The sequence below is a fragment of the Coloeus monedula genome (assembly GCF_965178545.1).
Source record: "Coloeus monedula genome assembly, chromosome: 1".
Taxonomy (NCBI): domain Eukaryota; kingdom Metazoa; phylum Chordata; class Aves; order Passeriformes; family Corvidae; genus Coloeus; species Coloeus monedula.
The window spans coordinates 116,525,873-116,539,487 of NC_138781.1; the positions used below are offsets into that span (position 1 = coordinate 116,525,873).

At 39.8% G+C, this 13,615-nt stretch overlaps 1 protein-coding gene across 13 annotated transcripts in view; it reads left to right on the forward strand.

The window, feature by feature from the left end:
- The window catches only part of DTNA (dystrobrevin alpha), a 222,905-nt gene extending 210,689 nt beyond the window's left edge, over positions 1–12,216 (forward strand). For all 13 annotated transcript variants that reach the window (XM_082297532.1, XM_082297533.1, XM_082297529.1 and 10 more), the window contains 2 exons: positions 2,915–2,959; positions 8,882–12,216. In XM_082297532.1, coding sequence (XP_082153658.1) covers positions 2,915–2,932 — 18 coding nt within the window. In that variant the 3' untranslated portion in view covers positions 2,933–2,959; positions 8,882–12,216. The remainder of the gene's footprint in view (positions 1–2,914; positions 2,960–8,881) is intronic.
- The last annotated feature ends 1,399 nt before the right edge of the window (positions 12,217–13,615 follow it).

Genomic DNA, 13,615 nt, shown 5'->3' on the forward strand with positions numbered 1-13,615 from the left:
TTCTCCAATAGCAAAAAACATTCACAAGGGTTTCTCCAGTGTGAACTGAAGCTCAAGTGCAGTCTGTGTGCTACTGTCATTGTCAGAATCTGGAGGTACAGAAAAGGTTCTGAAACGAATTGTATCCCAGAGAACCAAGTATTCAACAAGCATCTGGTGCAGAGAAGCCTGGGGATTTGCCATTAAACACTTCCCTCAGGAAGCTCTCAAAGGGCATTTGTTTAAGAGTCTGAGTAAAGCAAATATGCCAGGAGGAGCTGGAATTCTGTAGATGTCCCTATCTGCATCATGGTCTCCACTTCTACCTGGTGTTGCAGATTATTGCCATGTTTTCAGTTATTCTAACTTGGAATATCTGAATTTAAAATACATTACTTCTTATAAAGTTGGAAATAGTGTCAATAGGAAGGAAAACCTAGTTCAGTTATTTGGGAGCGGAGCTGAAGCAAGCAAAAATAACTTTGTTCCCACATGGTGATCAGCTCAAATATGGACCTCATCCCTAAAGAACATATTAAAAAAATGGGGTAAAAAAACCAAATTAGACATGTTCTGAGAGATCAGATGTCTGCAAATAAGGTTCAAAATCACTTTATGGGCAAGAATTCTTTAAACTGCTGACTTCTGGGAGCTAATAAAATCTAGCCTTTTTTTCTGGTAGTTTTCCTCTAGTGTTCAGTGCTGGTCACTTTGGATACAATCTGTGTCTGACAGGCTTGTGTTGTAATGAAGATTGGCTGCTCTTCTGGTCTTCTTTTCTGTAAAGCTGCTAGGATATGTTAGTCTTGTAAAAGTTCATTGAGTCTTATCAAAATTTGAGGTAACTTTAAGGTTGATGTGAACATCTTCTTGTTGTTATTATTGTTGTTGTTGTTTATGTAGACCTGCTACATGCCCGTGGTAGCTTGGCAAAAACCATTCCATTGCAGAGGTCTTTAAGGACATAACAAAAGGAGCAGGATTGTTACAGATCATCTACTAAGGCAACAGCAGGTGACCAGGTGACATAGGGAGTGTTGTCAGAATTTTTTACCCAAGATAGGAAATGTCAAAAGTCACAGCCTTTGAACTTCTGAACAGGATGAACAACAACTGCTGATGTAATGAAAAGTGGTTGTCAGTTTAGAGAAGGAGTGCCTAAATAGTCACAGCTGTCAGGCATCAAATAATAAATGTTATTCTTGCTGGTAAAAAATCTATTTTCTTCAGAAGGAACAACAGACCAGTTTGACTGTATTTTGGTTACAGTATGGAAGTGGCAATGGTGTTACTCGAGTTTGACAAGTTACAACGGGATTTCGTACATACATAAAATACAGTTTGTATGTCCACTGCAAATAAGGGCAGGAGAAGTTATACATGTCACTCAATGACACTGGGTGCTAGTCTTGCTTCAGTCAAAATAGTTTTTCTGCTGTTTACCAACAACATTCCCAGAAGAAGCAGAGGAAATCTTCTCCCTTATTAACATCAGAATAAAACTCCTTTATTTAGCTGAGCCAAGACTACAAAGTGAAGTTTATTCCCCGTTGTTTCACATTATTTGTTTCCACCAGGGAACAAAGACAAAAAAACCAACACACACGCACACATCCCCTCCAGCCAAAAAAAAAAAAAAAAAAGGCTTTTTTTAAGTCAAAAATATATTCACTGAGGGAACAGAAAGTCCTCATTCTAGACAAGTTCTGCTTAACAGCATTTTTCCAAAACAAGTTTCATGATGTACTTTACTGTCCATGAGATTGTCAGCTCCTATCAGGCAGTGATTTGACAGTAGTGACTTGTAAGTAGAATCTAATTTTAGTTGATACCACAGCCCCAAAGCATGTAATGGCAATGCATGAGAAGTTCTTCCCAGTATGGTTGATGCCATTTAAATTAGGGAATAGGGTTAAAGGAAGCAAGAAAAGGTGCTAAGTTAATAGGAACTGCTAAGATGATTAGGAGCTGGTTGGATAGTATCATATATTGATCCCAAGACATGCTTTGGCATTGGTTGTTCTCTGCAATTTGCTGTTTATTTGTGGTATTTTGCTCTTCTATTCCTTTTTCTACTAATATCACCGAGTATTCTAAAAAAGCCACAACTTTCTACTTGGGAAAACAAAGGAAAATTGGGAAATTTCTGTTCAGGATATCCTGTTGAACTGAGGCCAGGTCAACTACTCTCATTTGCATCAAACCATTGAAATTTATTACAAGCTGTTTTACTGTTTGTACTCACATGTACACTGCATTCATCTGGATTGCCAAAAAAAGTCAGAAGCTGTAGCTATCCTAATGCAGTTGTCAGCTGAAAAAACCTGCAAGAAGGAACTCCTACTAAGATGGCAGAATGGTCACCTCAGTAACAATCTGGTAACCATTTTTATGTTATTAAATGTCTCACTTCGTGTAAAATCAGCACATTTAGAAAAACACGTAGATGTAGTGTAGCATGGAAGATGGTTAGCCCAAACCCACTCTTGTTATTTTGTGTCACCTTGTCTCCAAGAAAGATTTTTATGCTGAACTCTAAATTAGTATTAAAGTATGAGCAAAAAACCCAAGATACATAGGGAAATCAGGGACATGAAACCTTAGAGGAGGCTTCTTTATCTCTCTTTTTTTTTTTTTTTTTAAGCATGTTGTAAATAACAAGTATCTGTATCAGAAAAAAACCCAAACACATTTGATGCACAGGTGTAAATGCTAACAGTGTGTATCCTCCCACATCTGCTTCCACTTTTGGTCTTGGTACAGTCTTTTGCTGATATATTGTGTAAGACAGTTTTCACTGGGTTTATTTTCTGGGTCTCTAATTGCTCCCTTTATTTCTAGGCTTGTGCATGGCTTTTTTCAGAATAATACACTGCCTGGCTGCTCACGGGCTTAATTTGTCATCTTCCTGTTTTCTGTCCTTTGTTACCTACAGGTCAGTTTGCAAAGTTGAGTGCAATATTCTTCTCTCTCCTCTCAAGTAAGTATTAATAGAATTTAGAGGAAAGTTTGGAATTAATCCTCATAGTATACATTTCAGTTGCAATGCATCTTGTGGCACCTGAACAATGACAATGCTGTTTCTTTATCCTTTTAACCTGTGTTGGGATGCCTTGGAATCTCTCTGAATCAGTTCTAATTTATGGATCTGTGATCCTAGTCCCATGGTTTCATGTTAAGCCATCACCCTTTTTTTAATTTTTCCTTTTTTGACCATCAGAGTGAGAATGTGGGCTTTTTATCCATGGGGATGATGACAAATACATTAGCCAGTACAGAGAAACCTTATCCAGGAGATAAGGAACCAGATTACATTTCAGGAGACCTGAGTTTAATTCCTTTCAATGCTTCAGTCTTCCTAGGGTAACTGAAATAAATAATTTCTGATGAGATCAGAACATCTACTTCAGTGTGTGAAACAAGAGTTACGTTAAAGAAAGCAATCAACCAGCTGCTGAACCACAGAGGTCTCCTCAAATGTGTTGTGGAGGTTTAAAATGCCCCAATCCAAGTGGGAGGCACTCAGGTACTGGATAGAGTCTGGCAGTTCAGAAATATGGCAAGATCTATAAACTCCCTGCTGTCTCATATTCAGGTCATGTTCCTTACCCATGCCAACCTCACAGTTGCAGCACTGAGATTATTGCCAAGTTCTGCAATTGTGTTTCTCCTCAGGAAAACAGACATCATCTATTTTTATGAAGTAGCCTGTTACTCTGAACATTTGCCCAGGAAATGGGAGACCACACATTTCTTCTTGCCTCAGCTGAAGCCGTGGATTATGCATTTCTGACTTTCTAGGAGAGTGCAGTGCCCTGCTGTGAAGATGGCACTGAGACAGTGCTGTCCATCCTGCTGAGACACTGAACCATGGGATGACGGGGACAGAAAGGGAGGAGAAATCAGAATAGGGATCTGATTCTGGTCTGCAAACTGAGCCTCTTGCTCAAAGCCAGAACTAAAAGCAAGCAGAGGTCAACAATCAAATGGACACTAGAGCTTGGGAGCAGGGTCATGTTCAGATAAGAAAAACCAGTGAACCAACCTGTGCCAACTCTAACAGGAACTCATATTGTTAGATTTTGTGTCATGTTTTATGGTAGACCTCCTTATTTATGCGGCAGTTTTGATGGTAAAACTTGACCCTGATTCAAGGGGTTTGCATCTTCTGATGACAGTGAAATTTGACTGTTAAAATGTGTACCTTGTGAAAGCAGCTGCTAGTGGGTATTTCCAAAGCATCTGTCTCAGTGTCTTGCTGCTGAAGCAGAATAATGTGAAAAGCAAATAAACTGCAATACCCAGAGTACTATAAACACCAAATAACTGCTCATAAAAATTCTCCTTACATTGCCCCTCAGGTTGCATTCATTTTCTCAGTAGCCCTGTTAAAAACATGATCCATATAGAGTTTCCTAAACATTGATGGCCAGAAAAATAAGTTTTCTTCCTCTGTTTTGGTGCAGTTGTCAGTTTTAGACCAGGTGAAAAGTAAAATGGATCTTTCAACAACGTGTGTGTATAACTATGTATATAGTAGAAATTTTGTATATAACTGAATATAATTACAATTTGCAATAATAAGTCAAAAAAAACCTTTTTAATTAGAATTACAAAACTCAGGCACTTCCATTTAAAGTTTCCTCTTTTGTTGGGAAGCAGTGTTAACATAGTGATGTGGAGAAACATACTGCCCTAAAGCCTGCCTTTCTTGAAAATATGTATCCTGTCTCAAATAGCAGAGATCTGAGACTGAGCTACTATTTCCTCTCCTGGATGATTTTTGAAACATTTTGAAACCTCGTCAAAAAGAGAGATTTTTATAGTGAGATTTTTTTGGCTCCCAAGGGAGCCCTTTGGCCCGTACCAAAGACTGTAACGTTCCCAGGAGCTATAAAAGCCCAGCCCTACAGAAGTTAGCATCCAAAACTGGTAGACTTGGCACTTCACCTATATCCACAAGAACAAAACGTATTATGGTGCATTATGATAAATACATCTTCATGTGGTAAGTGAAACTTCTCAAGATTCACTCTGTTGTGGATATGGAAGTCTGTCGTATCTTGTCTATTTTATTTGGTGCTTACATTTCACAGCACTGGAAAAATAACTTCCAAATAGTTTATACCAGTCATGGTATCGAAAGTGCTTTTGCAGTTTTCATTGGGTTCTTGCTTGAAGCATAGAGGCTGCATGAAGAGTTTTATTTTTAAGCCCTTATCCAGTCAATAGTGGTACAAATACAGTCACTATGGTCCTAGATGGCCATAGGAAGTAGAAAGCCAACAGGCTTTCCTATCTCACACCAGTATTACATCTGTGCTTATTAAAAAAAAAAAAAAACAAACAAAAAAAAAACCCACACACACAACAACAACAAAAAAATTATGGAGGAAATGAGATCAGTTTATTGTAGCTCCTTATGAGTGATACTGCAGCTGATGGCCAGCCACAGAGTTTTGCTCATTGCCTAATTCATCTGGAGTTGATGTTATTTGATTGATGCTTTTTGCAAGCTATTTTCATTTGCATCTTTAAAAGCACTATGTACAGTTTTCCAGAATTGATTTTAAATAGCATCTAGTATAACAAATTCCCAAGAGAGCAAGTCCAGTGATATATAAAACATAATTTAATCCTGTTTTCAATTTACTTTTTATGTTAAATGTACTTGTTTTATTTTTAGTAAAGAAACAGAGTGAATTTGAGCTTGTTTTCAGCAGGCACTAGGCAGATCTTGACATTAGGTGAAACTGCAACTTTGATGTTGCTTTACCTTTATCCCCTTGATAGCATTTGATTTTTTGCCAAGGATGGCCAACAGGAGCAGAAAGCCTGCATTTCAGAAAATTGCTGAAAAGTTGTCATTTTCATTTAGTTGCTGTTGACTCGTGCAGTGGACGTGTCCCCACGAGACCTACAATCTCCTAGATTTTCTAAAGCTATGTTTTCTTAGTGCTGGCACACATTTGAATTGGTCATGCCTAATTCATTTATATGCATTATTATAACAGGAGAGAAGGTGTGAAAAGCTAACAGAAATCAGACCTAAAGCATGCTCTGAGAGGGAGTACAGGGAGGAGGCTTTATTACAGGTTTTGTTCTCAGATTTTAACTGCGATTTTCCCTATCTTGACAAAAACATAATAATTTCAGTTAACAACTTAGTTCCATTCCCACTCCAAACCCTCTCACTCTCTCAAAACCTTGTAACATGAACTGTTGTGGTGTCTGAGCCTTTGGGTGTCTGTGGGTGACATTTTCCATTGCAAAAGTGACTGAATGGTTTGTATTGAAACAGGTGGGATTTTTTTCAAGCACAAAACCCCCAAATCCTTTCAAATTTTTGATATGAATGCATTCTTTAAAAATACTATCTATTCAGCTTGACTGTTTTTCCAGGACAGAATTCCTGTTCAGTAGCACTTTCATATTTTTCTCATCTCTTGCAATTTTTCTCGAACCTCTGCTTTCACGTTTACCAGCAGAGATTGGGAATATCATCAAATGTCGGGTGATAAAAACCATGGGCCAAGGGTGATGGTGTGGTCAGTCTAGTCCAGTCTTTTTTGGTTTTTTCTTGAACAAATACATAAAAGCCAGCATTATCTGGACCATTCCATTTGAAAATAACAGGAGCATAGCAGCACAGTAATTTTCAAAAATGTCTGCTACATTCACTCAGCTATGTTTTGGTTTTCTTTTCTTTTTGGTTTATTTTTCTCCCTAAGTCCTCCTCTTCTTAGCATGTAGGCGTAAAAAACACTGTAAAAAACTGTGACCAAGTTAACAGGGAAGAAGCAGCTTTAATTTGTGAATTCAATTCTAAAATTACACAAGTGATAGGAATGTTTTTTGAAAAACGACTGAATGACAAGTAACGGAGAAGAACCTGTGGATTAAGTAACAGAAGAGGTCAAGAAACAGTTTTATATCATGACAAATCATACAAGTCTTAACTTGGAATTAATTTTGGCTCTTCCAAAATGTTGCAATGAATTTAAAGCTCTGAGGTTCATTAGTACTCATTAATTCTAGTTGGATAATCTATCCCAGTGCTGGCTGTGGAACAGAGAGAAGCCTGGAGAGAATTTAGAATAACCCTTCCCACACTCCACCAAAGAGAAGTAATTTATCCAAAAAATATGAAGCAAACCCAAATACTTAACATTACTGTCAATGCATCTTAATGCATCCCATGTTTCACAAGCCGCTCTTACTTTACTCTTGTGGTTTATAATGGTACCATCACTAAATATGAGATGTTCCTATATTTTTGTGTATTAGGAAAAATTTTGTCACCAAAAGGGTTGTCAAGCATTGAAACAGGCAGCTGAGGGAAGTTGAGTCACCATCCCCAGAGATATTTGAAAGGCATGTGGATGTGGCACTTGGGAACATGGTTTAGTAGTGAGACTTGGCAGTGCTGGGTAACGGCTGGACTCAATGATCTTTTCCAACTTAAGTGATTCTATGGTTTCCATAACGCTGAAACTGATTCAGTAAAAGTCAGTCTGAAGCAGCTGAGAACTGACCTCTTCCATGCCTTTGATTTTCATTTTTTTGTCTGAATCGTGAAGAGAAAAACGTTCCTTTGCTAAGATTTCCAAATTAGTTTGCAGACTTAAGTGGTACAGGGGCGTGCCTGGTTTTTAAAAGATATCATTTAAAATGTAACTCAGAATTTTTTTATGAAACTCTTATTAGACTTGCAGTGCAGGCTTCCTTTGCATTTATCAAGAAAATGTTAATGCTTGTCTTTTGTAACCATCTGACACAAGGAGACACACAATTAAGATCATTGTACCATTTGGCGTGCTTAGGTATTAAGGAGTGGGGTGGAAGTCTTTGTGCTTGAATAATTAATACAATCAAATGGTCTCAGAAAGGAGAAGCAGCAAACTAAACTACCTGGCCTTTCTTCATTCATCAGATTTAATTTAACTATTTTTGCCAGAGTGACTTGCATTTCATCTCCCATCTTTTAGACCAGCTTTATGCCTGAAATGAGTAGAAAAGAATTCATGTGGAGGGAGTTGTCTGTTAAGGTGTGATTATCATATCTCATGCAATGCAGATTGGTTTTCTTTCTGAGGTAGTTCAAGAATAAAAGGGATGAGTTCCTTAACTTACAAATATGTAAACAATGCCTTTACAATAAATGTGCCAAAAAGCAGAAGTTTGCAGTATTACCTGACTGTAGATCCTGACGTAGTTCTGAGAAGGAGCAGCAGTAACCTATCAAGCATTTTTCCATTACCAGCTAACATGCCTCTCCTGTAGGAATTCGACATACTCACTGATGCTTCAGGACTCAGAGGAGTACCAGCAGAAACTGGTGCACCAGTGGACTAGGCTGTTCATGAGCTGTAGCACTCAGAATCACCCTTTCAAGTAACTACAGGTTTTCTTAGACACTAAAACATACACAGGGCAAGAAATTTACATGTGAGGGGAGGCTCATGATGGTGAGTGTTAAATGCCTGAACACTGCACAAGGGGAATAAGCCATGGTTTCGCTTCCAACATTCTATTTATAGAGCAATTTGGAAAGGTGAAATGGAAAGGAAAATGGGAACACTGCAAATCTGTGTCAATGCAGACTGAGTTACCCCAAGGTCCCACAGCAGAGCAGGCAACAGTCTTCTTGCCCAGGGCAAGGAAAGTTTCCAACTTCCCTCATGCCCTGTAAGTTTCTGTTTACAGCTCAAATACCTGTGGCTCACATAAGTAGGATGGCTTTTTTCCTTTTTGAATTCCTTGAGGGATAACCACAGGAATTGGCCAGCTCCTTTTTTCTCTCAATAAAGCAGCAGTCAGAGGCTTTACTTGCTCTGCCTGCGTGGGTGCAGCATCTTAAACCAGCACTCTTTAAAAACCTTCTGTAAACATTTCTCAACAGGGAAGCTGCAGTCAGACAGACAACGAAAGCTACGTAAGAACTGATGATGAGGAGAGCTGCTTTCGGACAGACGATGAAGAAAACTCGGCTGCGAACTTCACGGAAGAGTGGAACCAAGAGGTGCAGCGTCTCTTGACAAAAAAATCACATAACTAAGTTCTGAGGACTGTAGCACAGTACTTTTGTTCTAAGAGTTGTAGTTTGTAGATGTGTGTTTTTTGACAACAAGACTTTTGTTCAAGGCTAACTTATATTAGCTACATCTTCTGTAACATGGCTCATTACCGGCGAAGCAAACAGACTGACGCGCGTGCTGCTGTCACACACGGCGGCGCTGTTAATAACTCACGAAAACCCTTTGCACATGATATTGAACCTGTTCAGTTTACAATGACAATACTGTTTATAGTTAGAAATTTGATTTCTGAATACTTTGAGATTTTAGTAGGTCGGTTTACTATACACTGTACATTTTTTTCCACGGGAGAAATAAAAAGCGACAAGTATGCATTTAACACTGAATGATTATACTCCTGAGTGTATATATCTAGTAGCCCAAAAAACTAAGTACCAGACTATATTTGCAATTTGTTTGCAAGTCTTTAAATTAAGGCTTATACAAAATGTACTAAAATAATAATAATAATTATATCATTAATAATAATAATAAACTTCTCTAATTTAGGGCTAACGTGTAACTTAGGAATGTTTCTTTCAAAATAATCTAACAAATCAGCCATAGAAGTTAGTGTAAATATTTTTTTTCCAAATAGATATCATATACAAAAGGTGACATTCAAATGATATAGAATCTAGTTTTTAAATCAGCACAGATCTTCTTAAAACTGTGAACTATGTTTTGAAATACTCGTTGCTAAAGCTGTTTATAAACCACAGGTGCCATAAGATCCCTGAACTGACTGATGTTATGTATAATCCTCCATGGTATTGTTTCATTGATGTTTTAGCTTTAGTAAGCATGTGTTCAACAAACCAGCTCTTTCCATCTCTCTGCCCCTCCTCTTCCCCCCCACCCCCTTCCATTATGTTATTTTTGAGGCCTTCAGCTTTAAATGTACAGGCTTAAAGTGCGCTTGCAACTGTTTCCTTTTGATTTCCGAATGTGTACTGCCTTAGCCAGCCACCAGATGTTCTGCATGCCCTCTTGGAAATGTGTGGTGAGACTCTTTCAGAGCTGGATGGAGAAATAGCGATCAGTGAAAAGCACAAGAAGAGCAGTGGATTGTTTCGAAAGGACAGGCATACAGTTACAGAATTGGAGTTTCGTCCGGTTTCGTATTTTTCCAGTATCAAGGCATTTCAGGAGAGAGGGGACTGACCTGGCCATTAGGCAGGGTTAGGCAGTGAGGCTGCTGGCTAAAAAGTGTTTGCTCTGCTGTGACTACAAACCTACAGATACTCCTGAGCAGGCATTGACACAAACTAGCATCAACGTGCTCCCCAGAGCACCCTGCTCTGAAACAAAGGTGACACCTCTGTGGCACATGGCACTGCCGTGCAGAGGAACCAGAGCCAGGCCAGGGACAGCTGGAGCAGCAGCCGGGCAGGGACACCAGGAGGTGTTCCATGCTGGCCACCCGGCCCTCCTGAGCTGCGCAGTGTCTTAGCCCGGGGCCGCCTCTGTGCCAAGGTAACTTTACTGCCCTAACACAGTATTGGGCTTCCAGTGCCTGGCTGACCTGAAGTGACACTGTCTAACAGCCCTGAAAACAGTGGTGTTTCATACAGATATTTCACACCAGCACAGTTTGCCTTCAGCAAGTGATGAGATACCCATCTAAAGCAGGTTAACATGGCTTGTCTGTCCTTGCTTTCATGGTGACGTGGATGTGTGCTGCCGTATTTACGTGAGATTGCTATGTCGCTCGACCCAGTAAGTCCACTTGTTTGCATGCATTCTCCAGGCTCGTGGCTGTTTCCCTGGGCACTATGTGTTGGGGAATGAGTATCTGTATGAAAGAGCTGCTGCCATTTTTCACTTCTGTATCATTTCATTGTGTATGCAGATCTCTTGTCTGTATATCCTTGTGTATCTGGGCTTGCTCTCAGACATCCAAATGCATACTAAGGGATCCTGATATCTTCATGTAAGCTTTTCATTTTTGCCGTCACTGGTCTTTGCTCCTGGGGTATGTGCTATCCTGGCAAGGCAGGCACCGTATCCTCCACTGTCCCCTCCTCCGACCTCCTCTCAGGAATGAGTTAGCCTCCACTAGTGCCTAGCACTCCATGTTTTAAGCTACTCCAGTGAACCTGTAGACATTGCTGTCAGCTCAGGATTCCAGGCAAGCATTTCCTGAACAGGGAGAAAACAAGCTAGAACACAGCTATGTGCAATGGCTGATTAATTCAACCTATGTCATGTTTAACTGTACCAAAAGTAATAGATCCCTCTCATCACCTTAATGTCTGCGTGCTCATTATCACCATGCTTAGAATAGATGCAGTAGACGAAATCCATTGCAAGAGCTTCCAAACCAGGAGTAAGAACTGAAGTTGACTAATCAAGCACCTTTCTTTTAGACTGGTGTCAACAAGATGATCCCTTAGAGTTGGAGTTCTGGGTCCCTTATGCCCTGGAGCTCTGAGATGAAGCACCTCTTACTTAGCTCTCCAAATGTCTATTTTAAGCATTTTTCCAACTCTTAAGCTGGCTGCATTTTCACCCAGCTGGTCTTTGTCTGTTTGTTGAATATTATTTTGGTTGTGGTTTGCGGTCATTAAAACAGAGTTACAGAAGAGGTCCTTGGTATGGCCCTTTTCTGAACTCCCAATGGCCCACCACGGCAGTCAAAACTCCAGGTGGTTTTACTGTCACTGGAGGAAAACCAGTGGTTTGGAATCAGGAGACAGGGATGTGAAGATGTGTAGGGTCCTTGAATGTCCAAAGCGAAGGTGGAGAATGGGTTGTCTGTAAGTAGTAATGTTAACTAAACTGCATAAAAAGGTGTGTGGCCTTTGTTGTGATATAATATGTATTTTCTTATATGCATGAGCCAAATTGTTGCATCATAATTTATCATAAGTGTGTCCACCTTTACTTTCAGTCGTCATCTTCTCCCATCCTTATTGGTTCTTGGCAATTACTGTAGATAGACCTTGTAAATATTGCAACCTTGGGTTGCTGTAATCACACTGGTTCAATTCAGCAGACGGAGCTGTGAACAACAAGCACTCCACTGTGTCCTGAAGAATAAAGGGCATTTTTACCTTTGAACCAAAAAGAAAAAGTATGAAGTTACATCTTGAGGCTACTAGCTGTAACGCATTTTTAAAACTACTGTACTTGACACCACTTGAGACAGATACAGAGACACTAAAGATGTCACAATATTCATTGGTATTGTAACAGAACTGCTATTGTATGGGGTTTTTGTATTGCTGTTAAGTATTGTTTTGTGTGTGTGTGTGTTGGAACCTACTGGGGACATGTTATATTTTGAAGTGATTAAACTATTTAATTGTGTGTCTATATTTTGGAATGGAATTATTTCTTCATTAAAAAGATTTTTAAAAGGAATTTATGGAGCATCATGTTTGTGGCTTATTTTGGTTTTGGATGATCTGTTCCTTGGAGCCCAAGCACCATTTTTATTGAGTAGGGAAGGAAAGTGTGTCCCTGTGGTTCCTCAAGTAGTCTTTTCATGGAAGAACTCCTTCCACCACCTTCCACAGCACTTTGAACATGGTACTGGGCAGCACCTGTATACTAGTTTGAAAGCAAACCAGTGAGAGACTCTAAATCAGAGCTACAATTAAATAGGAAAATTGAAATAAATGCAATAGTACAGAAACACTGACAGGTCAGGATACAACCTGACACCCTGTTGGTCAGGGTGGTGGTAGCAGTCTGATTAAATGGTGGCTGCAATCCTGTTGAAGTGGTACATGTGGTTCTGTTGAAGCAGTGATCCTGTAGAAGGGTCTAGTTTTCCTCAAAAGCCCCAGTGGTGGTTATGTAGCTCTTCTCCTCTGGGAATCCAGTAGCTAAGGGCTGACCGTGGTGTTCCAAACCTCAGATTATATCCAGGTAGGAATGCTTGGTTCCTCCCCCTGGGCAGGGCATCTCACAATGGGATGATGTAATTTTATGAGTCATGCAGTGAGGCTTGGTGGCCCATTAACAGAAGTCATCCAGGATGTGTCATGGAAGAGACAAAGAACACTGCCCCACCTGGTTTTAACAGATGGTGGTAGAATACTTGTGGTTACATCTTACCTTGTAACCTCAGACAACCTGCTTTCAGTGGCCCAGGCAGTTTCTTCTTCCTTTCTTAATTTTCTGTATCTTTAGCAGTTTCACAACCTGAAAATGCAGTTCCCCATCTGTAAAACACCTGCCCCTGTATCCACTTAACAGCAATGAAAATGACCAGAAGACATCAGGGCCTGACAAGGTGCCCGGTGCAGACCTGTAAGGAGGTACCTGTTCCTCAGGAACCTAAACTATCTGCAATAGTGTAATTTTTTCTTGCCCACTGTGTTTCTCTGGCCTTAGAAGGAACAAGACATTGAAACAGGCACATTTGAATGGCCTTACCATTTTACAGTCACATGTTCTTTTATTGCAGAAGGACACAAAGTCTTTGTTTTTCCAATTACACTTTAAAGATGTCTTTCCATATAGTCGTTGGTAATTGGATTTGGTTGCCAGCCTAGAAGAGCATGGACTTGGAAAACGAGCTCACACTTAGAGCAGCATGTTTGTGTTCT